The sequence below is a fragment of the Neodiprion virginianus genome, chromosome 2 (genome assembly GCF_021901495.1).
Source record: "Neodiprion virginianus isolate iyNeoVirg1 chromosome 2, iyNeoVirg1.1, whole genome shotgun sequence".
NCBI lineage: Eukaryota > Metazoa > Arthropoda > Insecta > Hymenoptera > Diprionidae > Neodiprion > Neodiprion virginianus.
Genome location: NC_060878.1, coordinates 8114538 through 8134106, shown reverse-complemented (window position 1 = coordinate 8134106; position 19569 = coordinate 8114538). Strand labels below are relative to the sequence as shown.

General features: G+C 40.2%; 2 protein-coding genes across 2 annotated transcripts in view; one reads left to right on the top strand and one right to left on the bottom strand.

Moving 5' to 3' along the window:
- The first annotated feature begins 296 nt into the window (after nucleotides 1-296).
- LOC124297331 (mRNA-decapping enzyme 1A) lies at nucleotides 297-3243 on the top strand. The gene is made up of 4 exons (XM_046748250.1): nucleotides 297-680; nucleotides 917-1328; nucleotides 1940-2428; nucleotides 2702-3243. Exons 1-4 carry the CDS (start codon nucleotides 472-474, stop codon nucleotides 2927-2929), a joined length of 1338 nt encoding a protein of 445 aa, XP_046604206.1. The 5' UTR covers nucleotides 297-471; the 3' UTR covers nucleotides 2930-3243.
- A 369-nt stretch (nucleotides 3244-3612) lies between these two features.
- Nucleotides 3613-19569, bottom strand: part of LOC124297347 (BMP and activin membrane-bound inhibitor homolog) — a 22090-nt gene continuing 6133 nt past the window's right edge. Inside the window, exons 2-3 of the mRNA XM_046748271.1 lie at nucleotides 6420-6692; nucleotides 3613-5924 (exon numbers count right to left, since the gene is read on the bottom strand). Coding sequence (XP_046604227.1) covers nucleotides 5665-5924; nucleotides 6420-6692 — 533 coding nt within the window. The 3' untranslated portion in view covers nucleotides 3613-5664. The remainder of the gene's footprint in view (nucleotides 5925-6419; nucleotides 6693-19569) is intronic.

Below are 19569 nucleotides of genomic sequence, written 5' to 3'. Positions count from 1 at the left end.
GAACAAACAATTGACCAGATTAGTAAGTTCAAAATTAACTGCAAAAGATTATCTACAATCTACTGCTTAATCTCCATCGAATTGCTGAATCTGGGTATGCGCACTGGATCGAAAATTTCAAACCAATCCCGTCAACGGCTAATATTTTAATAAAAAACAAGGTTTGTAATTCAATCTTATTTTTAATTATTTTTCGAATATATTTGCGAACCAATCCGGTACCGCCAATGCCATTGCGTGTTCTTGAAACAACACGCGGCAGTTGCTTAGAGATCGGCGCGATGTTTTACGAACGCCGTACTAAAATTCAGTATGGCATCCAACCGAGAAGCAGCTGCTTGCGTTGTTTCAAAATATTGCGAGATTGCGGGAACGCTGTAGTTCGTGCTTCGTATCTTTGTGCTTTTAAGTACGTCGTTGTGTCTTTTATTGGAGCTTATTAGCCGGTCGATTAGCCGGTCTTCGAGCACGATGGCCGATTTGACAGAGTTGAAAATGAATGTTGCTGCATTGAAACGCGTCGACCCGTACGTTAAGGATATTCTCGAGACTGCGACCCATGTAGCCCTGTACACATTCAATGCCGAGAACAACGAGTGGGAAAAAACCGACGTCGAGGGTGCCTTGTTCGTATATTCACGAAACGGGGAACCCTACAACAGTGTGTTGATCATGAATCGGTAAAAACGCTAACATTAAGCATCGCAATCATTCAGAAATCGATTCTGACTGACAAAAAAAAATTAGCGGCAAAATATTGAGACCTAAATTTTCTCCTTCGTATTACGAGGACGTGTTTTTTGAACATGTCCCACACATTGTCCCAAAACGCTTCTACTTTTAACGAAAGATATTTGTTTTTTGTCTTCAATTTTCAAAACTTACCACCGTACTATAAAATTTTTCTTTCTTGCAGGCTGAATACCAATAATTTGATGGAACCTGTAACGCAAGGGCTCGACTTACAGCTGCAGGAGCCGTTTCTTTTATATAGAAATTCAAGCTGCAATATATTTGGAATCTGGTTTTACGAAAAGGAAGAATGCGTTCGCATTGCGGCTATGCTTAACAAACTTGTTAAGGATTCTGAGCAGATGCGAAAATCTACTAATAAGGTTAAGACTAAGAAAAATTCAGGGCCAAGTGTGAACAGTGTCGATATATTCAGCATGCTGAGTAAGGCCCAAGAAGACTTCAACACTAACAGGGGAGGGCCAAAATCTCCAGGGAATAACTTATTGTTGGAAAACATGACAGGTCCTTTATCAGCACCTCTCGGACCTGATGTTCCTTCGCAAAGCGTTATGGACTTCTTTGCCAAGGCTAAGGTAAACCTTAGGGCTGTGCGGGTATCATAATTCTTCGGATCAGGTCGGAAAAAAACTGTTAGTATTGGGTTGGGTGCCCGAAATTTTCAGCATTCCCAGAAATCTGTAAATTCTCAAAAACTTTAGAATTACCGCTAATCCGGGAATTCCCAAAAACTCTGGGATTCACGAAAATATCAGTTTAGTCAAAATTTTTGGGATTCCCGGATCTCCCGATGAATGTTGAGACACTTTTTACTGAAAATATTGATTTCATATAATTATAATATTTACTATTAGTATTTATTTAATATTTAATCGATACTGTGAGTATTAAGAAAGTTAGGTTACCCGCGTCTCGGGCATCTCAAATACTTCTGGCTTTACAAAGATTACGGGTTTCCCAAAAATTTTAGATTTCCCGACACTTCCGGGATCTCTAAAAAACCTGACCTGATACAAACCCATCCCGAACCTGAACTTTTTTCCTGAGATTTTGGGAAAATGCACAGCCCTAGTAAACACATTACAATATTGGGGACTAACAATGATTTTAATACTTAGATCAAGTTTACACTGGTCGACAGAAAGTGGGAAATATCACATCATCACGCCTTTTTCTCAACAATTAGGTAAACCCCGGCCAATTCAAGGCGGGTGATCAACCTCCAACAGGCAACCCTGGTCCTACAGGACCTGTAACACCAGAGACTAAGCCATTGTTGGCTCGTCTGATGTCAAATCCAGCCGCACATACTCTTGAACATATTGAAAAACAACAACGATCTACAACGCCCCAGCCAGGACCTCCATCTCATTCTCAATCTCAGTCAGCGTCAACTATTCAGCCAAACAACGTATCAGGAAATATAGTGAACAGATCTAAAAGGCGAAATCGCATAACTACGACCAATCTCGAATCTGGGGGTACAACTGTATCAACAGCTGTACCACGAGAACAGCCACCATTGACAAATGCCAATTCAACTGATACAAATAGTACTTCAGGGTTTCTCAGGATACAGTCTCCGACTAACACCACGTTAAATAATCATCAACAATCATCCATTCCTAACGCAAATTCACTTGCGTCCTTATTTGCCCATGCTACTGGACCTACGGTTAGTAAATAGCGCTTCTCAGCCAATTCGAAACATAACACGAAAATTGTGGGATTCTTAAAATCTGAAAAGTTATATACATCCAATTACGTAAAACTTTGTAATTCTATGTCATCGGATATTACTGGCAAAACTTGAATAATATAAAATTCCAAAATTTGTCTACAAACCATATACTTAGCAGTGCTTTACGTAACAGGAGACGATATTTGTGTGCTGAATTTTGTTGATGCAGAGGTATCAAATGATTACATTGCATGATATTTCTTGCAGGCATCTGTAGAATCGTCGAGCTGTTCAGCAGTCGGTTCTGGTCCAGCATTGATGCCACCTGTTATGTTTGCTGCCCCTAGTCCCCCAGATCCATTGACAAGACCGGTTGAGCCGCTGACAAGGAATCAGTTATTGCAGGCTTTTAATTACCTTCTGAGGAGCGATCCAGACTTTGTCAACAAACTTCACGAGGCTTACGTGAAATCTTTTGGTGAGATACTATCTTAGGTTCATTATTCGGACCACATTTAACCAGAATCGTCATGCAGGATGTGATGGACGGTTATATTATACACCGACTGATCGATAGAACTAAACTAAAACTATTCCTACAACACACATGTGTGTAATAATTGATGGGAATTGGTATGTAATGTTCGAAATTCGTGATTTTGACAAAACTCTCGAGTGAGTTTTAAGTTGAGAGTGAAAAGGTAATGATTTAAAAAAAAAAAAATAAGAAAAAAGTTAAATATGAAGTAAATAATTGCAAGAAAAAACCCTGGACAGTATTTTTGTAAGACAAAATATTTTCTTTGAGATGTTGCACCATGCAAGAAAGTTTTCTTGTCAAGTATTGCAGTTTTGTCTGTGTTTTTGCGTATCTCGCTGCGCAGTATAAAACTACTACAAGGTTGTTGCGACAATTTATGAAAGCCTTGTAAAGCTATATAATGCACGTCCCGCCAAACGATTTTTATCTGTGATGGCAATTTGATCATATTAAAACTACATAGTGTCTACTATGGTTATACATTAAAAATGCAAAATAAATGAAACAATGTTCAAACAAGATGAATGGGATTCCTATTTTATCGAGTAATGACTCACCCTTTCTGTAATACGAGTGGCAAAAAAGGTGTATGTAACAGGCATTGAAGGAAGAAATGAATAAAATGAAATGAGCAAAAAATGTTCAGTTATTTTATTTGTATTATTTTTTTATACTTTGTATAATCGCCCTGCGCAAGGCGATACATCTCATTATATGTGTATAAAATCGCATTTGAATTAATATTCATATTATTATTATAGTTATTATTATTTATTATCAAGTTAAAATAATTATACAATATTATCACAATATAATATTTATTCGGAATATAAATAGAGCTATGGAAACTTTAATCGCCTGTTGGCTGTACGAAGTGAAGTTTAATTTGACGTTAATGGACCTTAAATGCAGAATCCAACTTTAGCCATTCCGTCAATGTTAAATCTCGTATGAACTGAGAGCTGTCGTTTTTTTTCTCTATGTCGCTCAAGTTCAAAAATTTTGCTGCACCGCAATTCGCGAAATTTTAATCATCAGAGAGAAATTCTTTTTTTGTTTCGTGTAATGCGCGTATTCCATTTTTTATTCTACCCTGTGCGTGAACAATTATTAAAATACATGAATGTAACTAGTTTTTTTTTCTCGTTTCTCAGAAAATGATTTCTAAACTGTATTATAATCGGATTAGGAGGTTGTGAACAAATCTGTTCGTGCCTCTTACGTAACACATATTAACGTGATGTTACAAATGATCTCATTCGTTTTCAAATTTTGCTTTTCTGGTTCATAACTTGTCTGTTGTACATCGCTTCTATTGAAAATTGTGTGGCACAGTTGCCAGTTACTCCGCAATCGGGTTTGCGAGGACTTCGAAATTGTTGAAAAGTTTTCAAATTCAGAGGAGAGATTCATGAAATTTAGTTGAGGTAATTGGATCAGTAAAGCGATCTAATAAATGAGCTTTGGTGCACATTGTTTACAAACGTAAACTAAATAAATTTCATTGAATGTTTAAAAAAAAAACATTCTTATTTTTCACTAATGGCCATTATGTCAGAATCTTCGACTCTTTAAACGGCTAAAAGCAATAGCTCTGAGTCAATTGTTGAATAATTAGTAGAGTATCATTGTAAACGATCTACGAATTACATCCTATTGCTAATTTTATTAAAAATATATACTATATGTCGATGAATATATTTCATATTACTATCCAATTTTACAGTTTGCACAGCATTAATTTTACTATATACTATGTTACAAAATCTTGGTTTTCCATATTATGTATACTACATATATATTTAAATATTTACATTATACAAGTGCGAAAACAATTACGGACGGGGATACTACACATATATACTCGTTGTGAATATAGGAATCCGAATACAACATGATTACCTGTTCAACTCGTTGTATTTTCTTTACCGAGGAAGTAAAAACGGTCTCTCGGCAGGGGGGGGGGGGGCATTACGAATGGTTTAAATTTCTCCGCAACGAACATGCCGAACAGGAGCTCACAATCAGTAAAAAATAATCCCCGTCTTTGAGTAGAAAAAGGCAAAAATCATAAGACATGAATATTGTCTGAAAATGTTTTTTTTTTTCCAATTTTAGTTTTTTCTCTTTCTTTTTTATTTCTTCATAAAATTCACAGCCAAGAGAAGCCTCGTAGGGCCCGCTAGCTTTCTTAAGGTTCTATACAATTATATAGTATATCATATAAGGCCAACCCTTTGAAAGAAGTCTTTAAATCACAATTCACACATGCAGCTGTTGAAATACCTGTCCATTTATATACGTATGTCCTACATATACGTATATATGTATGCGTATATTTGCAAACAGCGCGTGACATTTTGTTGTTGTTTTTTCGCGTTTCGTAGGAGACAATAGTACGGTGAATATCGCATGTATGATAAATAACGGCCGTGTTCCTTGTGCTTACCAACTGAACGCGTATTACAGTAAAAGAGGAAATTTTTAAAAAACCTTTGAATTCCAAAATTTATCTACACCTGCGGATATATTTTTTCCTTGCTCGGATTTATTCCGATTTCACCAACACTGTCGGACGCCCGATGCTGCGACGGGGATGGAAATGTTCAACTCGTCTTAATTCGCTTCTCAGTTCTCAAAAATATGTTTCACGTATCTTCTCTTCACTCTCCAGCGGATCGGTTAATCGTTAGACGAGAGGCACTTTCGGCGGTCCCAAAAGGGGCGGCGCGTTATCCGGAATTCTGCAGTGCGGACCGAGCTTATCGCCCTGCGTCGGCATGGGCTTCAAAAGTCGAACGGCCAAACCGGCAAGAACAAGAAGAGCGACTAGGCCGCATATCGGGACGGCTATCGTCGCTGTTCTGAACCAGCCCTCGGTCGCTTGATTCCCGTGATTGCTGCTCTGGATAGGTCCGAAATTGTAGACTCGCTGGTCCCCGGACAAAACTGCAATAATCAAAACGACTTGTTACATCACTGCTTCAGCTCTTACACATTCCACATAGTCATACAGTCGGAATGTATATTTGAAATTGCAATTCTCCGATACCATTATTTTCTTTCTCTCATCGTTGGGGGAACAGATTCTGCCGTCATCTTGAATTTGTGGGAACATTTTTTCATTGTCAAACAACTCGCCCGTTTTGATATTTTTTATGAAAAATAGTTGTTACTAAACTTGTAGGAAATTTAATTCTCTACAACGTAATGGCCATGGAAATTTTTTGATTAAGTTTGATATTTACCACTCAAACCATAAATTCAACATGACGGCTGAAGTTATCGCAGAATTTGGTCTAAATTCCGGATTCTGGAACCATGCCCGCCCAACGATAAGACAAAAGAGTGATGGTATCGAAAAATTGCAATTCTAGTTGTTCTTTTTTGTACACAGCGACTGGGCTGGTAAGAAACATCGTGACAATCCGCGTCTGGACTCACCGTGGAGAGTTCTATTGAGTTTCGTTTGAACCGCGGGATCGTCGACGTGATTGCACAAGTCCTGTTCGCAGCACAAAAGTCCCGCGGGACACTGTCTGTCCTTAAAACCATCGCCGAGGCACCCGTGCCAGGGACTTCGTTCCGGCCTCAGCGATGACGGATTGTTCAGGCTCGAGGGTAGTTCGGTGAAACAACCCGTGCCTCGGCACAAGTATCCCTGAGTCACGCAGGCCGCTTGGTTGCAGAAGCATCGCACCTCGCGTCCGACTGATCCTGAAACGAAACGATACGAAATGAAATTGCGCAAGTTTGGGTCTAGGATTCGAATTTTTCAGGGTGGTCCGAAGGAGAAGGTGGAATTCCGAGTCCCCGCGATCCATCTATAAACGATATGTCAGTTAGCGGAGAAGGACGAACGCGGGTCGAGGACAGAAAGGAGACGCACGTAACTCTCATCCATCATTTACATAGACGGAAGTGGACCGAGATTCTCCTGGCTTGTCATAATAAATTAAGGAAGCCGGAGGCCCGAAGGGCTTTTCAACGCAGAAGCACACATGCCCACGTAACGTAACGTATAATGAAGATCAGAGCGGACCACCGCATCGCACAATTTGCCGATTGAATTGAAAAGTTTGAATAATTAGGATAAAAGGAAAAAGGGTCAAGCATACATATACATATGTGTATGAGTTATTCCCGATGCAAAAGAAGCAGCAGCAGCAGCATCGAGGATGGAATGTCTCTGGTAATCAGCGGCGAACTGGAAGTCGTAAAAGATAAACCGTGCCCTGTTATGTGGTACATGGACAATGTTAAGTTGCACGTAGATGCGCGTGTACGAATACACATAGAGTGTATGACAGAGTATGCTGCACGCATACCGTGCAACCTGTAACTATACACTATACTGTACACACCTTCGTTAATGCATGTATGTATAATAACGTGTAATGCATGTACGTATGTATGTACATGTAGACGGAGAACAAGAAGTATAAGGAAAAGGAGGATAAAAATGAAGGCTTGAAGGGGGGTTCGAGAGAAGTACATGGACGCAGAGAAGCGCGGCGAGAGAGAGACCCCTCGGGCGTATTAATGAGCCCGATATGAAATAAACCATTAAAAGGCATATAAAAGCGGCCGAGGCGGTCTGACTAACTAACGTCGTATTTATTATTATAATATCAAGCTGTCTTTCTCCGTCAGTACCTCGCTCGCTAATAAGCCAGCGGCGTTGTCTCTCCTCCTCTCCTCGTGCATCTACTCTCTTTCTCTCGGTAAGTTTCACTCGGCGTTCTTCTATCCGAAAGCCCGGCGGGTCTCCTCGAGGGCAGAAAGAGGGCGCGGGGCGGTAGTGGGATTCAGCTCGGCATGGAATATAAAAAACGCTAAAACAGCCGAGTCACAAAAGAAAGATTAAAGTAGAGAGAATATATGGAGAGAGGCATGCGGCTGCCGCTGGTGATGCTGACGGAGCCGCTGCTGCCGATGTTGCTGCTGCTGCTGCTGCTGCTGTTGCTGCAGGGATCTCACGAATCAAGAGGCGAACCGCGCGCTGATGCAGAGAAGAGTGAGATGAAGAACTGGTAATGCTTGTGTGTACGGTACGTGCGTGTGTTGCGCGCAAGATCGAGCGTGTGCGCGCTCGTTTAAGATAAAAAGGGATAAAAAAAAGAAAGAAAAAAGAAAAATAAAGTTAAGAAGAAGAAAGAAACAAAAGGGAAGGGGGAGAAAAGGACGGAAAAAAGGAAAGAAGAAAAGCAGAGAAACAGCGGGAGGTCGTTTCGACGAGCTCCTCTCTACTCCGGCACGGAACCCGGAGAGGATCCTGAGAGCTGGAGCGAGACGCGAATAGATTCGACTCCGGTTAGCTAAACAAAGACGTAAGACGGGGCCCGCCCAGGTCTCTCGTTCCCTTTGGGCTCTCTCCCAAGCTTCGAAACACCGAAAACAAACAGTGCTCTTCGCTCACGGGGCCATTCGTTATGCGTCCCAGGCATATTAATTATTTTCCGACAAGCCTTCTTAATTCATCGTTATTGTTTTTCATCGACCTCTACGCGGCATCAGCAACGCAAATGGACCCTATCCAAATACCTATATAACGTATACATATGTTTTTACCGCAACCCTTTGTCGTGCAGTCCAGCTGCTGTTGATGGTTGGTTGCTTGCCTGCTTGCTCCGGACTGATCCTTTTATTTGACGAATATTATGTCCTCGCATATATTGAATAATGTTGAGGATGTTAAACGTCAGGAATGTCTCCACGCGGTGCAACATTTTTTCTAACTCCGGGTCTGTATTGTACAGCCGATCCTGAACTGTTATAAAACGGCTTGTGGTCGTCGATTTTAAATATTCTTTCAATATGAATACAGTCCGATAGTGGGAAGAGTCGTTTATCGACCGTTTGGAACTGAAATTTTGAAAATCTGGAATCGGTTAGTTCGCTTTGGTACGCACATAATACCGGGCCATGTTATAGACGTTCCGTTAATCGTTTCAACGACGTTATATCAACGAGCTAGCTAACCGATCCACTGCGGGAATGTACGTTATACCTGTTGAATAAATTTCAACGCGCGATCGAACGTCCGGGCGTAGTAATTATACATATCCTATAAAACGAATACGTAGCTAATTCGCGACTGCTACCGAAATGCTACATAATTAATGTGACAATTCGTCGCGATCCGAGTATGCGAAACCGGATTTCACACGTTCGAAACCGAATTAATGTTCATACGAGGATCGAATTTGAGTTGTGTATTTTCGATTAAACACTATCGCATGGGATTTATAATATCCGTTGTATTATCCGATGTAATACACACGCAAGTAACTTACAGTAAAATGTCGCGTACGCGATTCTGCTGGCCAACAGGTTCTATTTCTCAATTCTTTCGATAACGGAATGTAACAAAACTTTCATCAACTGTAAGATTATATATATAGGTATAATACATGTAACCAGGTACGATGTAACGGCATACAGAGTGAATTGCTAACGCTGCATGATCGTAGTTTGCTACAATGTAATGCGCATGCGCTAGAATCCGACAGCAATTGTTTTCTAGGGTGACAGGCCATCGTGACGGTAACCTCAAAAATGTTGCCACTTGTACTGGGGTAAAGGAGTAGAATCTCTGTTGGGGAGCAAAGGAAAGATTCTGCATCGTCCTCGAAAATTTGTCATTTAGTAGTTTTAAATTTCATCCGAAGCATCGCTGTCATCGTGAATTTCCGAAGTGAAGTTTGTAAGAATTGACAATATATATATATACATAAACAATATGGATCGTGACCGGAATGAAAAATTGCTCCTCACTTGAACGGGAATAACGTTAAGCACGCGTGCCCGTGTTAGTTATTGTGGAGAAAAGTGATAACTATCGTCATTATATTAAGGTAGGAAATTAAATTGATCGCATGTTACTTAGCAAAGGTAGTATAAATATTATTTATTAATTGTGTGGCTTTATTAAAAATGAATAAGTGCGGCTTGAAGATCAACATAACCTCACAAACTTGTTGTAAATTTTTGGCGAATTATAATAAAAATGCGTATATTTGTCTCTGTCTAGTCTGCCCACCACCCGTTGGATGTTTGCGATATCAGTGCCGTTCAGAGTCAGCCAGCGCAATCTTCCTTGTATATGGATTTTCGATGCCGGATCAAAGGTACGAAGATTGAACTCCTTTATTCTAGTCCCCCATGAGTCTTCGGTTCAACACCGACAAGTGTCAAAATATTTGAGGTTAAAAACATCGCGGCGAACTGCCGTATAAATTTATGGCGGTTGGTCGCCCTGGGAAATAACTGCTCTCGGATTGTAGCGCATGCGCATTAAATTTTGGCAGACGACAGACCGTTCAGTCGTTAGAAATTCACTCTGTTCCCACATCTTGCAGAAATGACAATAAAAAAAAAAAAAAAAAACTGTGTTTCTAAAATGTTGTAAAGATACCGCGCGTTATTGGAAAATGTCCTCGCGACGTCAGAGTCTGGTTGTCGGCGCCATTTTATCGCCACATAACCTAAGTTTTTAATTTTAATCGAGGCAAATCGTAATTCTTGGGGTTCTAAATTACTCACGTCACATAAATTAACGAAACGTAACGAATGATACACCTGTTCTACCATCCACACGCGAAAAAATACGGTCAACGGCCAATTGTCAGCGTGGCTACTTTAGTTTGATTTTTACCGCCAGATGACGCGTTGCAAAGTGAGTGAATCCCAATAAAAGCGATCGCCGGAACGCGTGCGCAGGGCACAATTTTCAAATACATACGTTTGTATCTACCTACTTAGGTTATATGCACACAAGTCTGGCAGTTAGGATGAATAATTGGTATGCGTAGCACGGCGTTATATGCAGGCGTGTCAGCAGCCGCGTCCAATTGAACATTGAAATGCGTATTCTGTTTCTGACACGCGCGACGCATAAAGGGGCCTCGACGATTGACACGCGTGTGCGCCTAGTTGACCGTCCCGTAGGGGATCAGCAGCAGTTTCTTTCACCTCGAACCGCACGCTGCACTTCAGGGCTTCCTTGTGTCGGTGGATGCAGGCCTCGCGCACACGCGTCCAACTTTCCGCACCGCTACGTGATTGCCCTGAACAATTCGCAGCCTATTAATAGATTGCGTATATAATTTGCCTTTTCTCTATTTTTCCGTATTGGCAAACTCTGCATTGGCAGCATGGCTGCATGGCACTGCTGCAGAATTACCGAGGTCTATATTTATAAATTGACACCGTGCAACGTGCAATGCAGCTGCATTTGCGTTTAATAGAAACGTCGCTGAAGAGGATATGTATCGATAATTATTAATTATTATCGATTTACCGGCTTTATTATCGGTAATAATGTTTCAATTCATACACACGCGGTAATTAATACCTACTGGTACGTACGGGTGAAACGTAAGATTCTGATTTTTTCAAACAAGACCTCGAACCTGAAAACTACCGTACCGCACCGTCAAAGCAGTTCATTTTATATCGACCGTATGACGGATAATTGAGAGATTTTCATCAAATAATTATAACCTGACCGAATTAATCTTTCGTTATGAAAAAATAATATCTCGTCGGCATCTGTCGGTTGGCTTTGCTCTCCTCTGCCTCTCCGCACGCATACCTATATACTTGACGTATGCCTATAAGCCGCGATGGTTACCGCATCAATGCTGTCAGTCATCGAGAAAGGCTTCGAGATCCTTTATATTTCGGGGCCATGAGAGTGCAGTCGTTAACCGTGCTGCGGCTTGTACAATATTCAACATTGTGTATTTATTATATACTCGTGTATATATATATATATATATATATATACTATATGTTCGTTGGAATTTGACTATGGATGTGTATGTGGGTACACTGGAGAAGCTAATGAATAATCTACATGTTTAATATCACGGTTCGATGCTGCGTGCACCCAAAGCGTACTGCACACTACGTACGTGTAATAGTTTCTGTACTATCTATTCATTAAATGTTATTGACACTGCATGGCAGCAGCTACCACCGTGCACAAGGCGCGGTTGTTGACCGATTACAAAGAGGCTTAAAATCTTTAGCTCCGCGTGCATGGCTTATATAGCTCTATACTCGTCCTATTTGAATAGTCAGGAAATGGTATGTACGCATGTACCTAATATATACCGACCTGGGGCGTATATACACATTCTAATATTGACCGACTCGAAATGGTTTCGAACGTATAAACTAGCCGAGGGATAATTCTTGAACAAATATAGAAACTGCAGCAGCAGCAGCAGCGGGCAGATGAACGATGATGGGAACGAATAGGAGAAACTCGGGATTTGGGCATTACTTTACCCTCTCTGTGCAAACGGCGCGAATGGTCATATACCCGTGAATTTGAGGATATACTAGTGTAATTAGAGCCGCAGGTAAAACCGGAACTCTATACTTGTGGGAAAGTATCAGAATCCGACAGATGTTTAGGTACGTTGGTCTAATTTTGCATTCCTTTTTTACGTAATAATTTATGAAAATAACGCGTCTACCACGGAACGAGATATCGCTGAACGATTAGGTATTACGGGTTCCAGGTAAAGCCTTTACTGCAGTACGTATAATGTGTACGCAATATCGGGAAGTTTTACACCGACATATCTCTTGCAACGGGGACCTAAATTATTCCTCGGATTGCCAGCTCCGTGAGATAAATCAAGCTGCTGCCGCTGCTGTTGCCGCTGCTGCTGCTGCTGCTGCTGCGAATGAATTACAGTATATTCGAACCGTGTGTACACATATCGGTATACGTATACACACTTCTCGGAATTACCGTGGTGAAACGACGTTCGTCGTCGTTCCTCCATCAGTTTCGATAACTACAGACAAATCTTGGGCTGCACGCATATTTATACCTCGGTTGCACGAAGGAGTGAAGCAACAAGTTTGTATAAAGGTACCGTTTCAACGCACTGTGTAATGCAGCATCGCCTTGTCTCGAACGGCTTTAATGATTTTGCACGCTGTACCAAAACACTTCTGAATTTACGGTCGGAAGAAGAGAGAGGAACAAAAATCGTTTCGGACCGTTCGAAACTTTGATATTTCGTCAAAGTTTCATTTCTCTACTTCTCGTATCGATACCAAAAAATTCTGAATTCAGCGCTTCAGGAACTTTTCAAAATCGTAATTTTCACCCCGCCCCAATTTGACGGAAAAATTACTTAAACCGTATTATTTTTCATGCGATTCTATACTTGTCGTTTCATTCGTACCCACTATTAATACCATTGCGTCACGAATACTGTAACATTGCTGGAGATATTTCGAACGTTTTCATCAACACAAGTCCGCGCAGTTAGTCCGATATTAATATGCCTGTATAACAGGCCGTTATACCAATGAACTCTGGCACAGCTGTACGAGTGAATGGTGCCGGTCAGGTTTTCGCTACCTGTCGACCGTCTCATCCTGACATTCTAAAACAAAAACATTCCTGTGTATTTGCTCAGACCTGTAACTATCCGAGCATTAAGGACTTCGCTGCGAACCGTGAACGAGGACGAGGACGGGGAGGAAAAGGGGGCGGGAGGGGGGGAGGGAGGGGGTCGAAATAACCGACCGGTCAGAGTTTTGGGTCGTCTGGGCGTGGGGGACGACGGCAATTAGCAAGAACAATAGAGAACCAAGGGCCAGTTCTTCTGCGGCCGCTCTCTCATCGGCATTGCGGGCTTAAGTCCATACCTTTCTGGGAAGCACCCGAGGGCGAAGGTATAACCTGAGGTTTCGACGTTCCTTCCACCGCTTCAGGGCAGGTAGTTACGCACCGAACGGTCGGTGTCTTTCTCTCTCTTGGGTATTTTAGGCGGTCTCACGCAGCCAACCTTGTGCATGAACGTGAAAAGCTAACTGTCCACAATAAAAAAAAAAAAAAAAGCCAGACCTTTAGTTCACTCGATCATCTCGACGTCTTTTCACCGTGTGTAGCTGTAATAATTGTAATCAGGATTTGGTCACTGTGTGCTAGGATCTTAGAAGACGGAAAATTTTTTTTCTTATTTTTATCAAACGCTCATCAAAATTTTGGACAAGCTATTAGTACTGATATTTAGAGGTTCCTATTTTATTTTTTCCATTTTCCATCCAAATAACACGTAAAAAAACGGAAAAAGTTGGAATTTTTTTTTCTCGTAAACGGCTCGGGTTATCAACTATATAAATATTGTTTTGTATAGGAAATTTTACGCTCTGCAAAAGAAAAGTACTGAAATAGAATTCTCCCAAGTCTGACCGATTAAGAGATATTGAAGGTGACTCAATGTTTATAGGCGAATATCTCTTGAGCGGTTAGAGTTAGGAAAATTCTATCTCAGTACTTTTTTATAGAGCGTGAAATTTAATATAAGAATCTGCATTTAGATAGTTTATGAGTCAAGCCGTTGACGAGAAAAAAAAATTCAACAATTTTCTCATATTTTTAACGTCTTATCTGAATGAAAAATGAAAATAGAATGGTAAATAAAACAAATATTTACCTCTAAATATCAATATTAAGACTTCACATTTGGCTGGGATATTCTAGTTGAGATGCTCTGAGAAAATTTTGATGCGCGTTTGAAAAAAAAAGAAATGAACTTATCGAGTCGGATTATTTAGTGTTTCCATCCTGATTTATAGAAATATGTATATACATACATACGTTATGTACGCAATCAGCGGGTTGACACAATTTTCCCCTTCCACTTTCTTATTTGATAACTTATGACATTCTATTACCACAGCAATAAAATTAAATATTAAAAAGGAAATTGCCTACCAAGAGCGGTAGCATTAATTGTTACAATAATAACAAAACAATGGAAACTATTTTGCTTTTCAATCTCGAGAGTGCGCTGCTAAAAAATTTGTGTTACCAACAAACGTGGGAAAAAAGTCAAAAATTCTACTAATCTTTGGTTACTTCATCACCCAGCTCGATTCGGGCGGTAATTTTTCACAATAATTTGACGAATAAGGGTCCTAAACCAAAGCATTGAGTTGTCAATCCGCTGCGCGCATTGTCAAAAATTTCAGGATCTTTTGGTTCTGGTTTTTCGATGAGGTACGAGGGGGTGGTTCATATCTCTCTCTTTCTCTCTCTCTTTCTCCTCGAATTTGTTACCGAGGCATCCTGCACCCTGGCAACTAGTGATTAGGATGCGTTTTAGGTTGGCATCGGATTGACGCAGCCCTACTTAAATCGAGGTTCGAGTATGCGGAGAGACGCGAAGGAGGAAAGAAAAGTAGCGGCGAGGAGAGGAGAGGAGAGGAGAGCAGGCGGAGCTCGAAGGATAGGGACTGCAGGCGCCCGCCATCAATTACAAGCAATTGCCAAATTACTCCAAATTATATATACGAAGTCGGGTTATAAAATTTTCTTCCCCCGTTCTCCGTCCTTGCATTTCTCCTTTTCTCTTCTCCTCTCTTTTCCTCTATCCCGCTGTTCGGGCGAGCGTTCTTCGTCTCAACACAGCGAGGGAGGATTTATAATATACTCTTGTGCAGTTCTAAATGTGTAAATAATGACAGAGAGGATAAGAAATCGCCGACAGAACACCGCGCAACGATTATACACGCCACGACCGCTGTACGGGAAAATAAGAGGAGAGGAGAGTAGAGGAAAAAAGGAGCTTCGAGAGTGCGGAGTGAAATTTAGAGGACAGGGATAAATGCCCAAGATGATAGGCTACCAGTCCATGGATGGAACGGGGAACAACCTGGAAGGTAGACAATGCGCTGAGAGTCGGACCGTCTTGTGCGCAGGAATTATACACACACGATAATAGACGCCTATATAATCCGAATCCGCCGAAATTCGTATCGTTCGGGAAACGTAATTAACGGTCATTATACGACGAGGTTTCGTCGAGACAAAAGAGTGCCGACTCGAAAACTGCTGCCTGTATAATAAGCAGGGATTCAGAGTCGTTATGTTCTCTCAATTTGGCACAAAAATTTTGCCAACAATCGTCGAGGACTGTACCTATAAACGCGCTGACATCGCCATATCTTTTTTTCTCCTTTGACACGGATCAGTCTAATTTTTTATCAACGATATATCGATCGTACAGCGAACGTATAAATGCACTGTCGCGATGTCGATCGGTATTCGTAATTTTTTTTTTTTTTTTGTACTGCACGACGTACTGCAAAAAGAGAGTATAATAATACAAAGTGAATATCTAGCGCAATAAAATGATGACGATTTCGTCATAGTTATTTCAAACCTTCGATCTATGTAACGTAATAAGTATATCACTTCTGTAGCAAACGGCGATAATATATAAATATATATATTAATTCGACGGGAGTTATCAATTGCTGTTTAAAAATCTGCGACTCTGTTTCATTATGCAAGAATGTATAATATGAGTTTGTCTTACGAATCTGCGATCCGCGGTGTAGATAAATATTGCACCCCTCGTTTGAATAACAATATATTACTGCATTTTATACATGCAACGTGCAAGCTTGAACGCACACTGTGCAGCGGATAAGTGCAGAGCCGCTGCTGCATTGCACACATATTCAGCAACGAAACTTCAACGTAGGAATACATGCATCACGCAATGCTCATGCAAAGATTGGCAGACCCGCGGCATCGTTTGCGCTCGTAAGCATCTCTAATTGCAAAATAAACGGGTGTAAGATTTATATACATATATATATATATATACATACATAAGTGTAGTGTAATCTCTCTGTGCATGTCGGTTGAAATCAACACTGCTGAAGTTACGATCTTCTGTATGCTGCGTATGTAGTTGTATACATATATGATATAACGAGTGCACTTTAATGCAGCGATTTCCTGAACGTCAAACGAGAAGGTAATGGCCATTATTTTTTTTTTCTTGTAACGTACGAAACTCAAGCACGCAAATTTCAATCCTCTGTCCACAGTTCGCGAAAATTTCCATACGTTTATAACCGAGGTAGTTCCATTCTGAAGAATTCTACATATTTTATTCGCGAAACTAAAAACAGATGGAGCTGTTTTTGCAATTATATTACTTGTATAAATTTTTCTTTTCAAATTTTCAAAAACGAGTAATACAAGCCGATATAACGGTTGGAAGTTTGCCTTGATTTTCATCGCTATACGATTAGTTACTCGCGTCTAGTTTTATAGTAAACTGTGAGGGGTATCGGATACGCACGAATTAGGAAACGAGGTAGGTATGTAAGATAGATGTAAGCGTGTTGTAGGAAAAGGCTAGAATTTTTCACCGAGCCGATCGATCAATCGCAGGTAGATATTATACAAGATGAGAAAGCGCGTCCCTGCAGGCACATGAGATACCGGATCGTCGGGTTGTCACGAAGAATTTTTTCTCCCTCAATGGCGGTTCAAACTGTACAAGCGTACATATAAAATGTGTAACAAAACGTTCACCGCGAATTCCGTTTACCACTTAACATTACTACCCTCGATAGATTTTTATGTGTGTACCGTATACATACATAATATAGGTATAATAAAGTTTGTATACCCGGAGCGTATAAAAAGCCCATCGTCACTCACGCAACGTGCATGATGGACCGACCGATCGCTCTACCTTCCAATTTAAAAAACGCCGCTCACTCGTTTCAAAAGTGTAAGAGGTGTTCCTCTTACCGAATCTTTTGATCCCTCAGCTTACTCGACCGCAAGTTTTTCGACCCTTTCAACGCACCGCGCTTGTATATTATCGCAACTTTGTCGATGAGAAAGAAAAAGAGATGAAAAATGAATAAATAAGAAATAATGATGTTAACATGCGACGGGTGAAATGGTGGTCTGAAAGTATATCGAATATCCAAAGATGGGAAAATCAATGAATTCATATTACGTAAGAATTTTAATTTGTAGAAAGTCGGAGAATACATAGAAATGACGAAAATGTTCTTATAGCTAGAGAAAAAAATATAGTATGGTTGTCATTTTTATATTCCTATCTATGATTTCTGTAAATAATTTATATCTTGATGATTATAATTTACTTTGTCTCTCATATATTTTTTATAGTCGAAGATTTGTTTTTATTTTTCCGATATATCCATGAATTTCTTTTATCGCGATTCTGTACTTTATTCCTGTTATATACGTTTGAAATTTTGCACACATTTAGACTATTCCTCGTAGCTAAATTGAAAAATTCTATACGAATTATTCAACGTTAATTCAGAAGTTTTGAAAATTCGATATTCCGATCCTTTGAACTTGTGGTTACATATACGAAATCGTAGCGCAGCCAGATCAACAGACTTTTGACGATAAGACGAAGCCGAAACGCATCTCGTCACATCACCCACGCTTGAACAGAGATGACGATGAAATAAAATACTGCAACGTACGCGATACGCAGGAAGCCTGCGTTGATTCGTTCGCCTCCTCCGATATTGACCCTCGGACCTGTGCTCGCGTTGTTTAATATTTATTTATTTATAATGATAATCTACACATGTAAGATCGAGTTCAAACGTTGTACATTCTAATATACATATAACATGTTGATAAATTAGCCGATAACGGGCATGTGCCATTGACACGGTATGTTGCCGCGCGTATACAACGTACTGTACCTACATATATATACATACATATCAGCCGGGCATAGGTCGAAATAAACAGTAGTCATTCGGAGGTGTAACGAAACAGGGTGCTGGGATATTTATCGCATAAATAATGTATAAGAAGGCAGAGCATACATGTATAGACATCAGCAGCAGCAGCAGCAGCAGCGGCGATGACTCAAACAAATACGAAACATACTCATCGGATTTACCCCTCGGTACAATTTTCGTCGTTCTTTCATACATAACTGCAAGTTACTGTGTGGGATCTCAACAATGGCTAAGGTTTAGTCTGTTCATCGGAGGATTCGCATCATAATATTATAATTATTGATATATGCTCGCTCTTGTATTTATATACGTATATGCAAATATTCAGTACGATAATACATGCGCGGATAGGCTTATTCGTTACTGTGTCGACGTCCTAAAGGGGTACTTTGGTCGATTTTGACTGTTGCGAATACATTTCTAAATATCGAAGTCCACGTACATATCCCAACAATCGGAAAAGAATAGAAACGGAACGATTAGCAGAATTAGGAATCCCATTTCTTTAAGTTTCCGAATTAAGCATCAGTTATTCCAATGAGACACTGTTCGTTTTAATCTGTTTATTCGTTTCTATTCGATTTTATCTGTTCTTTCCTACTCCGTCATATTCGCGACAATGCCACCTCTAATAGCTTGTTCGTTTCGAGTATTTATTTAGAATAAGGGATGGCAATTATCAATCCGATTCAATTCTGTCTATCCGAATTAATTCTTTCCAAAGAATACGAAACATCCGTTTGGATAAAGAAATCGGAACAGATCGTATTGAAATTCTCAATACGTTTCTATTCTTTTCCGATTCTTGGAATGCCAAACGCGAATACGAACGTAAGTTTCTCAATCTATATGCAATTCTGAACGAAAACACTGAAATACATTTTTGTTTCGAGACAGACATAAGAATAATGATATGAATTCACTATTGCGATTTCTTAGAATCCAAGCCATTTTTTGAGATCTGCGCTGAATGAAAATGTATTGAAGTGGTTTTGTTCAGAATTGCACATAG

What these genes read in the sequence shown, in the direction of transcription:
- LOC124297331 (XM_046748250.1), top strand. Translation starts at nt 472, where the DNA reads ATGGCCGATTTGACAGAGTTGAAAATGAATGTTGCTGCATTGAAACGC. An exon ending in AGTGTGTTGATCATGAATCG is followed by an intron (nt 681 to 916) that starts GTAAAAACGCTA and finishes TCTTTCTTGCAG; the next exon opens with GCTGAATACCAATAATTTGA. An exon ending in ACTTCTTTGCCAAGGCTAAG is followed by an intron (nt 1,329 to 1,939) that starts GTAAACCTTAGG and finishes CTCAACAATTAG; the next exon opens with GTAAACCCCGGCCAATTCAA.